Source organism: Ammospiza caudacuta, chromosome 1 (assembly GCF_027887145.1).
Source record: "Ammospiza caudacuta isolate bAmmCau1 chromosome 1, bAmmCau1.pri, whole genome shotgun sequence".
Lineage (NCBI taxonomy): Eukaryota > Metazoa > Chordata > Aves > Passeriformes > Passerellidae > Ammospiza > Ammospiza caudacuta.
In genome coordinates this window covers 64,473,885-64,494,127 of record NC_080593.1, presented here as the reverse complement: position 1 = coordinate 64,494,127, position 20,243 = coordinate 64,473,885, and the positions used below count along the sequence as shown (strand labels likewise).

Below are 20,243 nucleotides of genomic sequence, written 5' to 3'. Positions count from 1 at the left end.
CTTTTGAAAAACGATAGCTTCATTCTAAGAAAAACAAGCTAAATAGAAATGAAATGCTGTTTTTTAACATAATGTACAAATCAGCAGATTACATCATACTCCCTATAAAAATTACAATCCTCCAAAAAAACCCCAGAGGGTATATTTTTCCTTTTGGCCTAGTTGTCTACCACTTAGGTCAGAAGTAAGTGAATGAGGTCAGGTGAAAGGGCAAGGCAAGTTACATCATACAAACATCCTCTTACACTCAGAAGCTCTGGAGATCATCTGGTACCAAAGCTGCTACTTGGAACAGGGCCAGCATGGAGCTGGTTACTTGGGCCCCTGCCAGGCTGATGTCCAAACATCTCCACCAGTGAGGATTCCCCTGCTCCTCCAGGCCCCATTTCTGTGACCACCCACATGGTGAAGTTTCTCCCCTGCAGTTATTTGTTAGAGTCCCTGGTAGCAGCCTGGGCCTGTTGCCTCCCATCCTGTCCCTGTGCGCCTCCAAGCAGAGCCTGGCCCTGCCTTCCCCATCCTCTCCCATTTGGGAGGTGCAGGCTGCAGGATGATCCCCCTTCACCCATCTCTTCTGCAGCCTGAACAGGCCCAGCTCTCTCTGCCTTCCCTCCTCCACCCTGTGCTCCAGCCCCCTCACCATCTTGGTGCCCCTCCACTGGACTCACTCCATGATGTCCATGCCTGCCCACAGCTGGACCCTGCTGCCAGGGCCAGCTCACAGGTGCAGAGCAGGGTGCCAGTCACTTCCCTGAGCCACCAGCCCCACGCTTGCTGAGAGAGCCCTGAGTGCTGTCAGTGCTCCTTATCAGGAGTGCCCATTGCTGAATGGCCTCCATGAGCTGTCTGCAAGAACCATCTGCCCCTGGCCGGGCCCTTTTTGGCAAACTGCTTGGCAAGACAACCCTGTCCCCACCCTCACTGCTCAGTGGACATACTCTCTCCCAGAAAGAAGGATGCTGCTTCTGCTTCTGTTAACCTGTATGAGATGCCTGTCAGCCCCTTTCTTCTGCAAACCAAGAATAAACCTTTAGACCTGTACTTTCCAGCATCTTGGTTTAATAAAATAATTCTGAGTCCAATGGCAGGAGAAACATTTCTCTGCAGAAGGAAAACAACACAGAGTATTGATTTTACTACATTTCTTACTGCAAGATTTTAGACAGTATTCTGGTATCTTACAGACTTTTCCATTCTTCTCCCTAAATAAAAACCACCAGAAGTAATTTCAGGGAGGTTTTCATCTAGTCCAGTTTAAGCTACTCTATTATAGTCAGCTTTCTCATTTGGAAACGTGGAAGATTAGATCTGCCCAAGTGGTCATGAGCCACCCTCTCTCTGAAACAGAAGAGCTAATAATAAACTTTACTTGAATCACTACAGTGACAGCCAGGGGCTTTATTTCTCCAGATTAAGTACTGGCCTCCAAAAAGGTCATTTTCAAGTACAGCTGAGCAGTGGCTAATATAAACTCAGACAATTCTTAGATCTTGGTTTGTCATGTGCCTTGTAACAGGATAACATAGAAAAAATACAGACCCTATAAACAGCCTGCTCAGGTCCAAGAAGCCTGTTAGTCTAGAGCTTTTGGAAAAAAGAATTTTGAATTTACAGCTGTGTCTTTGTAATTTCATGTTGGTTAGGTATGCCTCACCACTATACTATGGCTTACCACATAACTCTAAATGCATGTAACATCTTTTCATTCCATATTACTGATATCCTTCCCACCTAGCCCTCTCCATCTTCCTTCTCCTACAGGCCCCATACACTGTTGCCAAAAGTGCTCATAAGAACAGCTGTTTACACCTGCAAATCATTCAGATTAACTTGTGGTTTTGCTAGTCACCAACCAAAATACTGAATACCAAAAGCCTAACCAAAAAGAGGAACCAACACACTGGATTGTAGGAATTATGGTGGAAGTAATCAAATCAAGATGGTTAGGAGTATTTTTCTCCAGAGTACAATGGTCAGGACATTACCTTAAGCACCTGGAAGGCACATGCCTGAACAATTTATTCAGTTATCTTTTATCCAGTTAACCCATTTCTATTTTTATGAGTGTGTGTGAAAGGGATTTAGATCCTTGATCACATGTGCTTCTAATCCAACAGCATCAGGATAAGCAGGATATTTTATTTACTTTTTAACACTACCTTGCAGCCTTTCTCCCAGTTGCAGAAAGAAACGGAATCCTGTATCAGCTGCAGCCAGACTGGGATGGATTAGCAAGGAAACAGGCAGTCCTCTTCTCCGTTGAGGACTAACACTGAGTTGTTAAAAGATTTAAACAAAGCACTTGAAGAATATCAAGTCCATTTCCATTCCATCTGTGCAATTCCAAAGTGGCAACTATTGCATATAGACAATAAATAGAAGTGTGCTATCCTTTTCTAAGTTTTCATTAGAATTTAAATGATTAAAAAAATATTTATACTTTGGAGTTGTGAATCGTAAAAACACTTCCTGACCCATATAATTAAAACTGGTTAGTACATTTACATAAAAATCAAAAGGCAGTTCAATTATTTGTAAAACACCAACACTTAATACAAGTAAATTTCTGCTCTTAAGACTGACTTGAAAATTTTTGATGTTTTAAATTGCAAATTTAAAAGTGTTATTTTTGCTGAGACAGTTAGAGACAAAAACCCACATAAAAATCAAAACAAACCAACCTCACAGAAGATATAAAATTCTGGTGCAAGGACATACATTTCAGCAATAGTGTCTTCTAAAGTAGAAAAGCCAATATGAGATAAAGACAACCAACCATGTTCCTGTATAGGTTTTTTTTACTATACATGTAAGCAAATGTTAGAGTAAAACTGATTTATATTTTTGTGAAAGACATTTATTGAATACAAAAAATCCCCATTACATTCAGCCTTATTATAAATGATTACAAGCAAAGAAATTCAAAAGTCTGTGTAAGATCAACAGTCTAACTGGCTGAACATTTTTGGAATTTAGATAATTTATGAACCCTTATTTCTCAACTGTACAATAATAAAATTCAAAAAAATACACTTTGTCTTTCCAGCAATACTAGTCAGAGGGATTCTGTGCTCACGGTGTGAATGGCCGCCCCCACTCTGGCAGCTCTTAGTTTCATGATTTTAAGAGTAGGACTTCCCATATTAAAAACAAGGTGTATGGAGAAAACCTAAACAAAAACTTATGGACAGAGTTTGCTTTGATCCTAAAAGCTGCCAGCCACAGTTAAAGACTGCAGGCTTACAAGTACCATTGTTCATGCTGAGGCAATGAAGGTCAGGTTCAGAAAAGCTTTCCCACACAGGAGAGAGGTTAAACACATGTTCACATCAGTGCTATCCGATTTGGAAGCCCTACTGTGGATTTCCAAAGCTATCAAGCCTCCAAGCTGTGTATCTTGGATACCCACTTGTGAGATGCTAGAAATTTTCCTATTGCCTTTGGAGGGATTTTATTTACTACTTCCAAGACATTGAAACCATGTCCGTAGTCTCTGTATAAAGTTAAACTTCAGGTATAAACCTACAGTTTCATTTTTGTACAAGGTAAGAGGAGACAAACATCATGAAACCTCAGCTCATTTTCATGAAACTTCTGCACACCACTTGTTATTACTGCCTCACTGCTGAACACTGACATTTCATGTCATAAATTCAAAGATATCAAGATTAAAAAACTGATTTGCACAAAAGAAATTTGAAATAACTTTATATACACAACAAAAAGCCTTTTGAAAGTACAAAAATAACATCTATCTGCCAATTAGTTACCATGCTGTGAGAGTTCTTTCAGTGCCTACACATGCAAGACTGTAATGTAGGTTCAGAATAATTCTGTATCTGTAGAATGTATCAGAATATAAAAGAGATTAATATGTGACTAACTCTTCTTATTTTAGAATTAATATGTATCCAAAATATCTTTGTAACCAATACTGCAATATTCCAGTCTCTGCATGTATATGTGTAGATAAGCAGCTTTCATCTTAGTAAATTTTAAAATCTCCTGTACGCTGGTAATCCTCGCTAAAAAGCTATGATGGCTCTAATGAACCTCTAATGAATCTAGTTATACAATGCAATTCAAAATGTACAAAACTATAAAAAGGGAACATTTATTGCCATGCATGAAACTTAAGTATGTTCAACTAAAAATTGCATCAAATGCAGTTCTGTTTAACAACAAAAAAAAACACACAAAGCAATTTACATTAACACTCTTAACATTAGATCAGCAGAATTAGATCTGACTAAAAATACAAGGGTAAGACACATTCCTTTTGCTGGTGCCTATCAGATCTTCAAATCCATGGAAACAAAAACCCAGGAATCTTCATTTCCCTCAGTCAAATCAGATCATGAAATCAACTGAAAAGAGAAGTGCATTAGTTTTCTCCCTTTTATCAATGCAAAAATATATAATGTCTCCTTTTGTATCAAATTATCATGAAAATACAGTCTCCTTTTGCTATCACAAAAAACCCAAAAACATCCCTAGAGCAGACAAATTGCTCTCTCATGCCTTTGCTGATAGTGACACAGGACACTATCTTGCTGGTCTATGCACAAGACATAGACATAATTCTAAATAGCCACGTATCAACATCTCTGAGTGAAGCCACAAGAAAATGAAGTTACTTTATTAACTACACTAAGTGAACCTCACTTCTATGGTTCCATTTTTAGTTTCAGGGCAAGCAAAAGTAATGAAATACATTTTTTTTTTACAAATTACAAAGCTCAGATTGGACAATAAACCCTCCATCATAAGTACAGTAGATAAGGCCTGATCTTCAGCACAGCAAACTCAAAGGCAACACCATCATAACCATACCACCAGTTACCATAACTGTACCACCAGGATAGAGAAAAGCTATCTGTCCTTATTCTCTTTTGCCTTATCTGACAGGTCTGCTGAGCTTGTACAACCTCATGTGTTATCTATGAATGTACGTGGCCAGAGCCTGAATTAGAGTGCATCTTGTAGCCAAGGTTGTAATTTAAAGCAAATTCAGAGCTTTTGGAGTACAGGTCATTAGAAACTGTGATAACCTTAATTCTAGTTATGTTCACCAAACAAATACATAAGAGTAGTAGTGGTATGCTAAGAAAATCTGAAGCAATTATTTTTTAAAGAGGGAAACACAAGGATGATCCCCCTTCATTCATCTCTTCTGCAGGCTGAACCAAAACATCAAAGGTTTAGGTGAGCACAAAACTTTCAAATAATACAAAAAGCTATTAAAACTGGTGTAAGAGGATGCCATGCCAAGCTGAAGGAAAAAAACCCCACCCCAACCCAGAGTATTTTCAAAATTATAAAGTCTTTACCTCTTTGACTGTTTTTTTAATGAAGTCTTTTCTGTCAGATAAATCGTAAGTAGGATATTTTTCATACACCTAAAGAAAAGTAAAAACAAGACAAAAACATAAACCTCAAATTACTTTCATTCAATAGATGGTATGAGTAGAAGAGGCTTAATTGAAATTAGGGCAAAAACCTATGTTGGTACATCTAGTACCATAACTGCTAAAATGCTCTCTGTTTAATTAGGGGAAGACACAAGCTTATTTGTCTTTATTTTGACCACACAAATATTTAAATGCATGTACTCTTATGTTTGGTCACTGACTGAACTGGTACTATAATTTTTCACATCAAATTGAAATGCCTAGCTTGCCACATCACACAAAAATGGAGAAGTAAGAATTCTCTATTTTTTGTTTTAAATGCTCTCTTAAGTAGTCAGATAGCTCTGCATTAGTGTTGGAAGGCAAACAACTAATGAAAAATAAATAAGCCTTGGTATTTGATAATAAGTAAAACTGATCCTTTCAAGAAGCTTTGAGAAGAATCAAAATATTTGAGTGCTATTGTACAATTACTCTTTGGTTAACAGCGTGGGAGAGGACCAAACAAACAAAAACCAGATGCCAACACTGACAACCAGTTCAGAGTATTTTATTTCAGCATGCCAAATTTCAGACTTCTAGAATGTCTATAAATATGAAAAAAAGTTTTCTCATAGCTTCTGGTTTAGTTTTCTCAAGAAAACATCTTGAAATTCCCAGGAAAACCAAACATGTGAGTTGACCAGAAAATATAAAGGTAACTGTTTGTGTTTTGGTCACTTCTCCCCACCCTTCCCTTTTCTGGCCACACGGTTCCCACCTGTTCTGACAACTAATGGATTTCTTGCTGAATTGATTCAACTCACTAACTCAGCTGAGAACTATTCTGATAGATGCTGATAAGAGACAGCTGAATGGACTTATGAAGAGAACATATGAAGGAGGAGTGTGCAAGGTGAGCAGCAGAAATGTACAGAGCACAGGGGACAGCCCTCCCCTATGGACAGCACAAAGCTGCTGCACTGTCTAAACATGTCAGATATTTGCACTGTCACACATGGCACTTGCTTTGGAGGTAATACTGCTACATCCCAGGTACCTCATTTTAACATTTCCCTTTAAATGCTGATATCAGTGTTGCATATCTAAAAAAGCTCTCATTGTTATAGCTATCAGCAAGTAAATAAGCCAATGCAAAACTATTTAGTTTTGAAACAACAGAAGAGTACAAGCCTTCACTTCTGAAATGATGATCAAAGTCAGTTCACAAACAACCCACTACCTACAAAGAGACTGCAAAATTGTACTTACTTCCTTGCAGATTTGTTTCATTGTAACCTCCTCCAAATTTGCATTGGCCAACAAATTCTTGACAGTTTCCTTCAGTTCTTCATCTGTGGGCGGTTTCTTCAGTTTTTTAATCAAAGGTTCATCATCTGAACTATCCTCAGACTCGCTTTCTAAATATGAAGAACAAATTGCATTGTAATAGGTTTTCAGTTTGTTTTCTTCCTTAGAAAGAGAAGCCATCAGAACTTCCAACAAACATCCAATCCAGATGTTTTCCTTTAAAATAGACATCTTGCTAGACTATCCACTTAAAAACAAAGCTAATGCCATCAGCACTACATTTATTTATGAATCTGTGTAATTACTGATGAACCATCAGTTTACAAATCAATAAGAACTCTAAAAGGTATAGGACTAATTTCATGTATCAAACTAATGAAAAAGACTTATTACAACAATTCTATTTCAGGCATTATGGCCCTAAGAAAATAAAAAGTAATTATTTCCTTTAAAAAGGAGTTTATATTTCTTCTTTTCCCCTAGCAGTGTTGCACACTAGGCTCTTGTAATTTTGCAATGTAATTCTGCCAACTTACTATCAGAAAGCACCATGAGAAGAGAACACATAGGGAGAACTTCGTAAATAAAATTAAGTGAAGGGGCACAAGACACTAATACAATCTTTTCCAGCAGAAAATGAATTAGACTGAATGACTTCAACATCCACTCAGTTCCTCTACTGCCAACAAGACAAAATTCAGAGCAGCTGCCAAACCAACTAGATAATGACCGTACAGAATGACCTACTTAACTGGAAACAGAAATCCAGGAGGAGTAAATAAGAAATTACAAATATACTACATAACTTACAGGATAAACACATATATAACATTTGTGTGTAAATATATATGCTGATGACAAAATAAGGGGTACACACACAAAACAGCCACAGTTAGAAGTCAAACTGAAAACACACTGAGTTCAGCACAGGCCAGTTACTCTGCTGAGAAATAAGGCAATGAAAGAAATTGAGCATCATTCTGTGTCCAAGAGCTCACCTGCACCTTTCAGCAAAGCACTGACAAGAAGGGGAACTAATGTGAGCTGAAGCTTGTGCTGTAGCATGTATATGCCAGGGGCAGCATTAAAGGAAGTATTTTGCAGTATGGATATAAACTGCATCAGTAACTCACACTACAACTGTGACAGACCTGTCTGCTATCGCAGTGTCAGAGAATTTAGGGTGGGAAAGGACCTCGGAAGATCATCTGGTACCAAAGCTGCTACTTGGAACAGGGCCAGCATGGAGCTGGTTACTTGGGCCCCTGCCAGGCTGATGTCCAAACATCTCCACCAGTGAGGATTCCCCTGCTCCTCCAGGCCCCATTTCTGTGACCACCCACATGGTGAAGTTTCTCCCCTAACAAATAACTGCAGAGTCCCTGGTGGCAGCCTGGGCCTGTTGCCTCCCATCCTGTCCCTGTGCGCCTCCAAGCAGAGCCTGGCCCTGCCTTCCCCATCCTCTCCCATTTGGGAGGTGCAGGCTGCAGGATGATCCCCCTTCACCCATCTCTTCTGCAGCCTGAACAGGCCCAGCTCTCTCTGCCTTCCCTCCTCCACCCTGTGCTCCAGCCCCCTCACCATCTTGGTGCCCCTCCACTGGACTCACTCCATGATGTCCATGCCTGCCCACAGCTGGACCCTGCTGCCAGGGCCAGCTCACAGGTGCAGAGCAGGGTGCCAGTCACTTCCCTGAGCCACCAGCCCCACGCTTGCTGAGAGAGCCCTGAGTGCTGTCAGTGCTCCTTATCAGGAGTGCCCATTGCTGAATGGCCTCCATGAGCTGTCTGCAAGAACCATCTGCCCCTGGCCGGGCCCTTTTTGGCAAACTGCTTGGCAAGACAACCCTGCCCTCATTACTGCAATCTTTCTAGAGTTATTAAGAAACTCAATGTCTGTATACCGTTTATGCACATCCTGAGATATGAAAAAATCAACTGCAACAGGATGCATGGAGAAAACAATTTCTATGTTAACAAAACACTTGTATCAAGCTGCTGAACCAAAGACACACACATGGGATACACACCACTGGATCAATTACAAGACTCACATAAAGACAATACAGAGGCCCAAACAGAACTTTACCAATGATTCTTCCAGCAAAATAGAGAATTTGGCTGAAACTTTCAGTTTATACGCAATTAAAAACCATACACATGCTCAGCAGCATGACAGCAGGAAAGGCATGAAATATATCCAAACCAACAGCTTTTAAAATTGCTGTTTCAAGGAAGGAAACATCAAGTAAAAAACCAACAATTTACCAAATTCCATTTTCTTTCACACTAAGGTGCAAAAGCTTGCTTTCTAATAAGCATGCCAGTTAAGCTACAGGGCAATGTATGCTGAAAGATTTAAAGCATTTACCTTTTCTAGAACTGTTCTGGTTTTTCTTAGTAGTGCTGCTGTCTGCCTTCTTGACATTTGCACCCTTCACAGCTTTCTTGGTTTTAGAAGGTGTCTTTTTAGATTTTTCTCTTTTAGATACTTTTCTTGGGGGCTACAAAAAAAAAAAAAAAAAAAAAAAAAAAAAAAAAAAAAAAAAAAAAAAAGAGAAAATTAAAGTAATGTGTATTACTTCAACAATCCATACCTCTTTTCCAGAAAGGAGAATTTTCCACTCTAAGGACAATTAACTCCAGCCACTCCATGCCTAAGTTTCCAACAGAGCTGGTGGAGCAAAACACTGCCTACATCCTTCCAACTCTAGTATATCAAAAGCTGTCATAAACCTAACTCTTTTTAGAAATTCTGCTATCTTAAAGCTGTAAAAATAGGTATCTTCCATTTCATCAAGCCCTATTTTCAAACTAATCTGACAAAGCAGTGCTTTTGAAATAATTAGGCTTTTTATTCCATGCACCTAAACTTCCACTTTCTGAAGACTTCAATCCACTCAGCCATTGCAGACATACCTAACTCGCACCTTTTGAAAGAAGGCAAAGATAACCCAGTTAGATCAATGGAGTTTACTGTTAGACCTTTTTGTTTGTTAGAATTTTGTTTGTTTGGAGGGTTTTAGATTTTTGGGGTTTTTTAAAAAATAACTGAGTTCTTGGAAATATGGCAACAACTGCCTCTGAAAAAGATATTCCTCTCCTCACAGTAGAAACCCTGTTTTCCTGAAGAAATTAACACATATGTCAACCTTTAATATTTCAGCCCTCTTTCAATTTGCCGTTTATAAGTAAAGAAAAAGTCACAATAAGAATTAAGGTTGTTCCCTGGAGGCATAGGAATTTCTTTGAACATTTCCTTTTAACATTAAACCCAACACCTATCAAAATGACCCCAACAAAACAAACTGTTCACATGAACTGCCTTTCAACAAAAGATTGCTACTATTTCCTATAGCTCAGGCTATTAACCTAGCAGCCTGTCACACTTCCAACAGAGAATGTAACCCAAGTGAACAGGGGCCGTATATGACAGCCAAGGGTTCCATAGCTTCCATAAAGAACTTTCCTGGACACCAGCAGTTTGACTAATTGCACTTTGTTGCAGGGGCCTGATAAGGCATAATGGTTTTAAACTGAAGGAGGGTTGATTTAGGGGAGAAATAAGGAAGAATTTCTTTTGCAATGAGGTGGCGAAACACTGAAACAGGTTGCCCAGAGAGGCTGTGAATGCCCATCCTTGGAAACATTCCAGGCCAGGTTGAATGAGGAAACCTGATCCAGCTGATGTCTCTGCCCACTGCAGGACTAGATGACCTTTAAAGGTTTCTTCCAACCCCAACTATTCCATGATTTGATGCTTCTCATCTAGAATGCAGAAAGTTTACAAAAACCCCAGAATACAATGAGATTAAGACACTTCAGAGATTGCAGGGATCTTTCAAAGGCCGTCTACTATGTTGTCTACTTTAAGACAAAACCTGAAGAGAGAGTTTAAGATACAAAATCCAGGAGGAATATGGAAACAAGATCCCAAACCAATGTAGTCAGGTAGGTCAGTGACTCCTACTGAACTCAAAGTTAATTCCTAGGTATAAAATCAAACACTGAATTATGAAATTATAATGAAATCATCACAAGATGATATAAGAAATACAATCAATTAATTAGCAATCCTGGCTGCCCCAAAATGACACATAGGAAATGGTTTTATAAGGTGCATACATACACACAAGAACCAGAACTTTTGCCTTTTATCTAAATGATTCTCTAAATTCAACACACTCAGAATTTAAGAAAACCTCTTCTAAATTGCAGATGCGTTCCCTGTTCTTTCAGTTAAATATCACTTGCTCCCCGACTCTGTGTTCCAAGAGTTACCAATTCATAGCAGTGACCATAATGTTGAAAACAAACAAAACAACTCATTACCTCATCTTCACTTTCTTTTTCTTCTGAAGACTCATCCTTTTCCTTTTTTTCATCTTCTTCACTACTGGATTCATCTGACAAGATCTCTGGGTACTTGGTACGTTTCGCTTTTCTTGTTGTTCCAGAGCTAGTGCGCTCTTTTTTACCACCTTTGCTTTGTGGTTTTTTGGACTTAGGCAATGGCTGAGAGACAAGAGATGTGTGTAATCCAAGTAAGAATACAAAAGTGAATTTAAAAAAGATAAATACTTTCCAATCACATCAAAGAATAGTAAACAAATATGGAGGTGTCTAAACACAACCCAGGACTATTTTATGTACACTTAAGGCATAATATTTTGCAGCAAGCAAGTATTCACTATTGAGACAGATTTGAGCAAAATGAAATTTCAGTTCTAAGCTAAGTGCACCACTTCCCTAAGCAAACAAATCTTCAAATACTGGGCGTTAGAGAGGGAAGCAAGAAAAGTTACCTCTAGATTGCTCTTTTACCTACCAATCCGTAAAACAAGCCTTTTCTTCAGGTAACAAGTCAGCTGAGAACTCAGAAGACTTAAAGGCAAGAATTTTGTCACATCTTATGCAAACCTGCATTTTCTGCAACTCTGTCTCTAAAGCAGCTTGCTGACCCCTTATTCACATCACCTCCCAGTGTTTGAAGTCTAGCAGTCTTGGCAGTGACACTCTGTGTCTAGTGCACTGGTTTTGCACCCTGCAACAAATTCCATTTGTGGATGTCCAGATGTGATAACATACATGTGCTAAATACAGCAAACACAGGTAACACCCGAAGCTTGATTTTCCTGTCCTTTCATGTATCTTTTCTCCTCCACCCACAAAGCAGAGGCTAACTGGTATTTGGGAATGGATATCCTAATTAGCTCCATGTGTTGAACTCACACTCTGTGCACTATCAGTGCGTAATGGGAACTGCCATATGTAAACAGAATTTCTATTTAGGCCCTCACCCCATTATGGATGCCTGCAGTAGTAGAAGGCATCCACTACTCTCTCTCAACAAGTCATTCCTCCTTCAGTAAGTTAGAACAGAAATCGTATTATCACTGGAAACAAGCAAACAATGAGCAATAGAGAACAGATACATTTTCTATCAGAACAGAGCTATGAAAGCAAGCATAACAACCTGTACCTCACCTTGCCCGAAGATTTTGGATGCATAAGGAAGTTTAATATTCTGGTTACGAGCTCACTATTGACTCCTGATCTTTCCAAGTCAAGAACTTCACAGATACTTTTCAACATTGCATTTCTAAATCTGTAGGGAAAAAAAAAAAGAAAAGAAAAGATTCAGTATCACATACTAAACAATCAACATCTGACTGCTAGAAGCTGCTGTCTGGTTTGCATCAGCCACCTGACAATATATATACACAGTCAACTACATTTCCAGTCTTATCTATGGTCAAGCAAAGAATCACCACTATATTAGATAAAGCAAAAGAAAACAGAATTCCCAAATCTCTATGTCTGTATAACAGGATATTAAAAAAATTAAGGAATCACAGTAAAGAAAGTATAACATTCTTTATGATCTACAGCCTGAATAGTAAGGTTCTGCAAAGTAGATATTGACCTTTGCTCATCTTGTTCAATGCTGCTAAAATATGACATGCAAGTGTAAAGGCTGGGCAGAAATCAACCACAGAGGCAAAACAAATTAAGAAACTGATCAACAGTTTGTGTTCTACACAGCTACAAATAGCAGCAGAAGCTATCACAGTAAGGCAAGCACACAGGGCTCTGCACCTTCATATGCAACCCAAAGCAACCAGGTTTCAGAATATTTGCTGCTAGCAGTTGTTTCATATGGAAAATATGAAAAAAATTGTGCAAAACTACTTTATTTTGCAGCCTCTTTTTTTGATAAGGGGAATTAGCCAATTAAACTTTGGGAAATGGTCAAAACTCCCATCAGGATCTTTTAGATTCCCATGTATTTGACAAACCATAGTCCTGGAAAACTGCATATCTGAGGAAGAAAAATTTAGACATTCCAAATTCTGGAAGCTTTCCACTATCAGCAAACAGGCACTAAAAAACTCCTAAGTTTTAGAATATATTGTGTAGATGTTACTAGTTCTTTCATTTGTTACAACTAGCTACACAAATATGCAAGGGCATTTTAAACCCTTTCAGGACAGCGAAAACTAAGTTGCAGCAGCTTCTCCTGTTGATGGAAAAGCAACTTCAGAAGGGAGCCAGTAACCAAAAAAAAGTTTCTGAGACTAGCTGCTATGGCAATTCTAGTATATTTCATACATAATAAACAGAAATGGCTTTGGTTCTGAAGGAGGAAGATTTTGAGGCATAGAAGGATGCAGGTTTGCACCATGAATAAAGTACAATATGTTCACAACACTATGCTTGCCCCAGGGAAATAATGCCTTCCTCTCAACTTGGCAGAAGAATCTAATAGTTAGTATGCAATAGTTAAAGTTAGGAATGTAGGACATGTGAATAAAATGTTTACAATATAACTTTTAATACATTTTAAGCTGTCTTAAGAGATCAGTTTGTGTGATTAAAATGAACTTAGAAAAAAAACAGCCACCAGGTTTATAGTTCAACTTTAATCTCAAGTAAAATTGTAGAAGAAAAAAAAGGAAAAATATAGAGTGCAAAACATGAGTCAAGCTATGTTAACTATCAAGAGATCATTACTTTTTTAACATTTCTTCCTTCTTTTTATATTGGTCACTTCCTTTTTCAAATGGAAACCCACTGAACTGACCCACATTCTTCTTTAGGGATGCAACCTAGAACAGAGCACACAGATTACTTTTCATTGCAAGCAGTTTAAAAGATTTCATCAAATGACATTTGTTAACCTTTCATACAAGAAATGTCCTAACATTTTGTTTTCTGTTGACACAGCTACACCTTTTAAGTTATAACATACATGGATTATGCCTTTACTCATCTCATGGCAGACAAACTACAACAATTAAGTTCAACTTCTTGTGACTGTGGTACTTTTAATAACTTACTAGACAAAGTTACCTGCGATTTCAAGCTCATTTAAAATGTACTGCATGATGATTTACAGGTTTGCAAAACTATAACATTATGAAGCTTGTTGCTTGCTTTGTATCACATAATTTGTTACAAAATAGGGAATTTTATTTTTTATTCTACAATCTGCTGAAGCAGATTTACTTTACTAGCTATTGTGAAGTCTTACATAGGACCATGACTGTATTTTTGAACCTCTTATTAGTAGGACCAATTTTTGCATTTATGTACCACCCAATCTACAACTTCTACCTGATGTCTGATCTGGGTTGAACTTTCATTGCAACAACCCTTATAATGGGAAAATTGCTCCCATCAAGATCAGAGGTGTATTTAAGGTTTGTTTTTGCTTCATCTTCTTTTGCAAAAAAAAACCCCAAAGTTGTTAAAATGCAACCCCAGATCTCTCCATCTTCTGAGATCTTTATAACACTATCAATAGCTTTCAATACTTTTACAGATTTTGTTTCTGCTGTTACTCCATTAGTTTATAATTTTACCAAAGCTGAGCTCCTTTTCCAAAGAGCTTTGTTCAGCACCTTAAGAAAATTTGCAGGTGATACTAGTACGTTTTAACAAAAATGTTAATTACAATTAAAAGCACACACAAATATGTGCATATGAAACAAGATCTGACCTTCACTATATTAAACAGTATTCTGAGTTGCCAAAAACTCTGATTAAATATAGTTTTGACTGAAACCATACTGATATATTCTTTTTTTGAATACTTGTGGCAACAGATCATTCTTTGCCATTTAAACAAACATTGCATTGGAAGCAGTGGTCTGGCACACAAGTGTACTAGTAATATTCAACTTCTGGTTTCTATGCTAGCTGTTCAAGTCTCCAAAATACACAAAGGTATTTTAAAAAGTTTCAATAATTATAGTAAATGTATAGAAATAGTACATGTAAATCTGCCTCAATTTTGCCTCTATTAGCATGGAAAACAGGTCATATTTACTCAAAATTATAGGCATAATCAGTGATACATAAACCACTCCAAGAAAGAATTGCCATTATATTTTAAGTGTCACCCTTAAACACAAAATGGATGATATAATATTGTAATTAGCTTAGGAAAACTGTTATATATAAAATCCTAATAGTGATTTTTATCACCTTTAGCTTTCAACTGCTTAGTACAAACAAAGAGAAAAATAGTAGATAAGCAGCAATGTATTAATACATAGAGTATTTTGAGTGTTATCTGCATGTCAGCATCTTTTAGCATGTGAACCATAAATTATTTCCAACTCATCCTTGTAAGGTAATCCACGATTCCCCCATTAAAAAAAAATCCAATCTACATTCAAGAGACTTTTGATTTAGTACACCCTGCTACAGGAGTTAAAAGGAGGAGACTTACTTAACTGGTCCTGCAAATACCCATTTTCTAAGTAGCTTGTAATAAATAACACTTAAGAAATCGATCAATATGTGCAAGTGTAAAAAACTGCACTACAAACATTTTCACTATACGTGAGAACTAATGGATATACAAGTTTGAAATTCTTACAGTGCCTGGCCTGTTGTAGAGGAGTTTGTGCAGGTTCCTAAGTTCATCTGTCTTCTTTTTACTCAGAAAGAACTGTATCCTCTCAATTTCACAGAGTTTTTGTCCTTTACCTGAAACAATTAAAATCATTTATGCTATTGCATCCCATTTGTATTTACCTATATGTTTATAACTTAAAGTTTCTATCTTTTTTTTTTTTTTTTTTTTTTTAAGCAAAGAAGTTGCTTAAAACCAGCAGTAGACATTATAATAGGTCAAATATTAAGCAGGCCTTTTCCTATCAGTTTGGCATCCTGAAAGGCTCTTTACCTGCCTTACTTGATACTACTTATATCAGGGTACAAGAATTTGGCATTTCTTTATATTTTGGCTGTTCTTGCCTTTGTTAGTAGTGGTGAGGCACCAAAGGTCCTATTCCAAGTAAGCTCAAATGTCATGTAACTTTTACAGTTTAAACTGATGCTACAGAATAAAAGAGGGTTTTCATATAATAGCCTTATTGTTTTAAGAAGGATCACGACTCATAAACTAGGTCTCACCTACAACAAATTAGTAATTTCATCTTTTTAGAGTTTTCATTCTCATTGCTAACGCTCACAATTCGTGTGTGAGAAGTCAAGCTTACCCGGTGTAATTGTAAAAGGTTCCTTCTGCAGTGAGGACACTTGCATGGTCAGTCGGTCAACCTTCTTCTTCTCCCTTTTTCCTTCAACAATGAGGCTCTTCTCTGCAAAAGAAAGCTTCCTTAAACACAATATTCTTCATTGCAGATCTGACTGAAGTGACAGGCAACACAACACTGACTCTTTGAAATAGCAAATCAAAACCAGATGATGGTATTAGCAGGTACCATGACACTTTCTGACCTTTGGCTAATAAGCCAATGTGATTCTATGGAGCTTCATGTACATAACTAGAAGCCTCTCTAGCTCTTCACCACAATCTTGTACCCAAGGTAACCTTGAAGACAAGACTAAAGGTAACTTTACATTACCTTTAGACATCTCCTAAAGGTAACTTCAGCATGATGAAGACTGCAGGACTAGGTGTATTCAGAAATCCATCCCTCTCTCCTTTCACTGCCTTTTTCAGGTACAAAATGACCCTGTTTACACATTCTCCTTGGATGCTGCAGTCAGTACACACACAGCTCCACACAAAGCACTCTGAAGAAGAATACTACTACCAAATGGGCAAAAGCAGAGTCAAGGATGCCTGCATACAGATTTGTTTCCCACTACTGGACTGGAGAAACGACACATTTCAGCAGGGGAGGGAGAAGCACAAGTGCAGTGGGACTGTACTACACAGAGAAGGACACTGCAGGGCACAATAACAAGTGTCACAAATACAACAAGAGTATTATTCCCAGTAATTCTGGTAGTGCTTACTAATGAATACATTTGGATTGTTTTACATACACCCTGCACATCACTCATTTAATACCACTCTGAAGAAAAAGCTAAAGCTTCATTTAAACATTTCATACTAAAACACTTGCCCTCAAATAACTCTATCCTTAGAGCTAAACAGATGGGCTGTCCTGGCTTTAACATCTAAAAGTAGCTTCAAAACCTGTATGAACATAATCAAAACCAGAGCAAAAAGATTTTTTTCCTGAAAATCCGATGCTAATTATAATTACTTCACTGTTTTCCAAACCTGTTTTCCTTCTACTACCTTTCCTAAAGACAAACTGCATCTCTTTCAAGGATCCAAGAGCATGAGTGACTTGGTTTTTACTGTGCCACATTACAGCTCTATTTCCATGAATGCTTTCCTTTTGAAAACAGATGCCTGGAGAGTTCACAATAGAAATTAACATTTTTGCATAGTAGTTCCTTTATCTTGTTTTGTTCTCCTTGACTATCTTCAATTACATGCCACAACAAAAAACTTGCCTTGCTTGCTCATCCTTTCATATTGCCACAATTGTTTATTACCAAAATTAGTCTAAAAGAATTTCCGCTGACCCAACATAATTAAATTTGGATACCCAGAAAATTAATTCACTCTAGTTAAGCAAAGACATTTGTGTTGTTTTCAAAACTACTGCACACTTACAAGTTTCTCTTTTGCAAACACAGATCTCTTCAGAGCGTTACGGGCAAAAAAATAATCTGATAAGGGACACTACCTACTATAATCATTGAAAAATTTACACATCAACGAAAAAATCCCTGGTACAGAAGTCCAGGATACTGGCAATTCCTTAAGTCTTTTCTGAGAGAAATCACTGCCTGCTATAGACTACTGGGAAGCTATGATGACACATGAGACAGATGCACCATGGAATCTCCTCAATAACAGTACAATTAGCCAGAGACAGGAGACTGCATTCAATAGCTTGGCATTCATTAAAGAACAACTTATTAAATGGGAAAAAAGTACCCTTTTCTTCTTCCTCTTCCTCCTCTTCCTCTTCTTCATCTTCATCACTTTCCTCAGCTTTGTTTTCAGTTTCAGGTTGTTTCTCGTCTGTTTTTTCTGACGACATTGTATCTTCTTTTGATGAGTCAACAGAAGACATGGTATAAGCTTCTGTAGAAAGAGTCAGGGGAAACCATCAACAGAACAACAGCCATAAGAAACACAGGAATCTTGCTTTCAAAAATGATCTCCTTGTGCAGCAGAAGCAGTGTGCTGGTACTGTGACTGTTCACATTCTCTAATCACTGAGGTGTTTGCCTACACACAATACACACAACTTTTCAGAACAAGTTGCCACCCATTCTGCAATTAGTCTGGTTAAGAACACTCCAAAAGGTTATAAATTCTATTCACACACAAGTCTTCAAGCTGCTTTTGTGAAGCATTCGGAAACACCCACTCAAAGCAGCTGATACTGATATCTATTAAAAACTGCAGTGTTTTAAGATATCCCAATTTTACTGCACCCTCCTATAAATTTAATACTTATTCTTGATCATGGTTAACTATGCATACAAGTCTCCTAGTAACTTAAACAAGTTACTTATTTAGACGGGAAATGGGAACAGAAACATTTAAAAAAAATAACTTGCAAGCAATTCAAGAAAGAATTAACACTGCTTTCATAACCCAGACAGCTGCTGCATCTTTAGGCATAAAAATACTTCCTGGTTTTAATTTACAGATCTACAGCAAAAAAGAATAAATGCTTCATACTTCACATATTTAAGAGTCTTTTCTTAACATCTGAAATGGCCTATGTGTAAACTTTAAAACTAAAATATCTTAGTTATACATATACCATTTCCCTACTAACAGAAAGCATCTATCCAATAGAGCAAGATAACCATATGTTTCCTTTTTTTTAAATTCTAGCTTTCAAAAATTTTCACCGTTTAGATCTGGAACAGAATTTCACACAACCATTTTCTTTTTGCAATACTAGAGCCAGTATTATCTGCTAGGTGCAATAAGTAACATTTTAATCTGCTGCTTATGTGCAGCATTAGTAGGTATCAGTCACGTTCCAAATGACAGAAAACATGAGTTAATATTTATTACCCATAGTACGGGAAAAGTAAAGTTTCCTGGCTAAATCATCAGGGAAACATACATCCTTCAGGAATTACTACCAGTATTTCATTTGTAGTAAATAATCTGTCACTTCAGTAATCTGGCATTTTCATTTTACTTGAAGGCATGAGTAAAAGCAAGAGAAGCACTACAAGCTGACTTTCCGTTCCCTTTCAATGGGAACTGAAGGGGGAAAGTTAAGAGACTTCTTAGCTTTCCACCGCCGGGGTTCGGGACGACGTTTTGCTTAGGGAAAAAGGGTTCTGGGATGCACCTTTACCGGGAGAGGGTCTCCCGCCCTCGGCTGGGGCTTTTCACACGAGGACTTTACACCTATCCCCCCTTCCCGATCTGTACGCTGGATGCCGGGGCGAACGGACGGCGATGCGCAGCGCCCGGTGGCGCGGGCGGCCAAGGCGGCACCGCCTCCCCGCTGCAGCGGGGCTGAGGAGCGCCCGGCCCGCTCCCGCCGCAGGACACGGCGGGACCCAGCACACACAGCCCGGGCAGGGGCAGGGGGGAGGCAGCGCCGGTGACAAGCGCCCCGCACACGGCGTGTCCATGGGGCGGGACGGGAGCCCGGCGGCGCGGCGGCCGCGTTTCATTTCTCCTCGTCGCAGTCCGTCCCCGCTCGGCCCGGGCGCGGCGAGGCGGGACCGCTCTCGGGCGCCGTTACGGCCATGGCGGCAGGACCCACCTCAGCACGAGCCCAGGCTCCCTCCTCAGGCGCGGCGGCAGCAGCTGAAGGCGGCAGTTACCGCTGGACGAGGCGAGTCCGGGCGCAGCGACACACACACGTCCAGCCGCGGCACAGCGCTACGGCCAGCAGCCACTCTTGCCCTTTCCCTCTCCTTCTCCCTCTTCCCTCCCTCCCGGAATCAACAAGGTTTTCAAAATGGCGGGTTCTCGGGCGGCGAGGAGGAAGCGGGAAGGCGGCGGCCAATCAGCGCCCGCGTTCCCGCCGGCGCGGGGAGGGCAGGGGAGGGCGCGCGTCACGCCCGCCCGCGGTGACGTCAGGCCGCGCGCGGCGGCGAGCGCGCGCTTCTGCTGAGGGGCGGGGGGGTGTGAGCGGCGCGGCGTTGCGTTTTCCCTTTTAAAAGCGGCACCGTCTGGATTTGTAGCGGCTTAAAAAAAACCAAACAAAATCCCCAC

The 20,243-nt window shown here is 39.1% G+C and overlaps 1 protein-coding gene across 1 annotated transcript; it reads right to left on the bottom strand.

Annotated features, from left to right (window-relative positions):
* Positions 1 to 2,835: 2,835 nt before the first annotated feature.
* DEK (DEK proto-oncogene) lies at positions 2,836 to 19,993 on the bottom strand. Its single transcript, XM_058806008.1, has 11 exons — positions 19,789 to 19,993; positions 17,979 to 18,128; positions 16,213 to 16,314; positions 15,588 to 15,697; positions 13,715 to 13,809; positions 12,188 to 12,308; positions 11,033 to 11,215; positions 9,072 to 9,204; positions 6,663 to 6,811; positions 5,331 to 5,399; positions 2,836 to 4,367 (listed from the first exon to the last, which is right to left on the bottom strand). Exons 2-11 carry the CDS (start codon positions 18,115 to 18,117, stop codon positions 4,356 to 4,358), a joined length of 1,113 nt encoding a protein of 370 aa, XP_058661991.1. The 5' UTR covers positions 18,118 to 18,128; positions 19,789 to 19,993; the 3' UTR covers positions 2,836 to 4,355.
* Positions 19,994 to 20,243: the final 250 nt, after the last annotated feature.

What these genes read in the sequence shown, in the direction of transcription:
- DEK (XM_058806008.1), bottom strand. Translation starts at nt 18,117, where the DNA reads ATGTCTTCTGTTGACTCATCAAAAGAAGATACAATGTCGTCAGAAAAA. An exon ending in AAGGAAGAAATGTTAAAAAA is followed by an intron (nt 12,309 to 13,714) that starts GTAATGATCTCT and finishes TTTTCCCTACAG; the next exon opens with ATTTAGAAATGCAATGTTGA. An exon ending in ATCCAAAATCTTCGGGCAAG is followed by an intron (nt 11,216 to 12,187) that starts GTGAGGTACAGG and finishes CTTGTCTCTCAG; the next exon opens with CCATTGCCTAAGTCCAAAAA.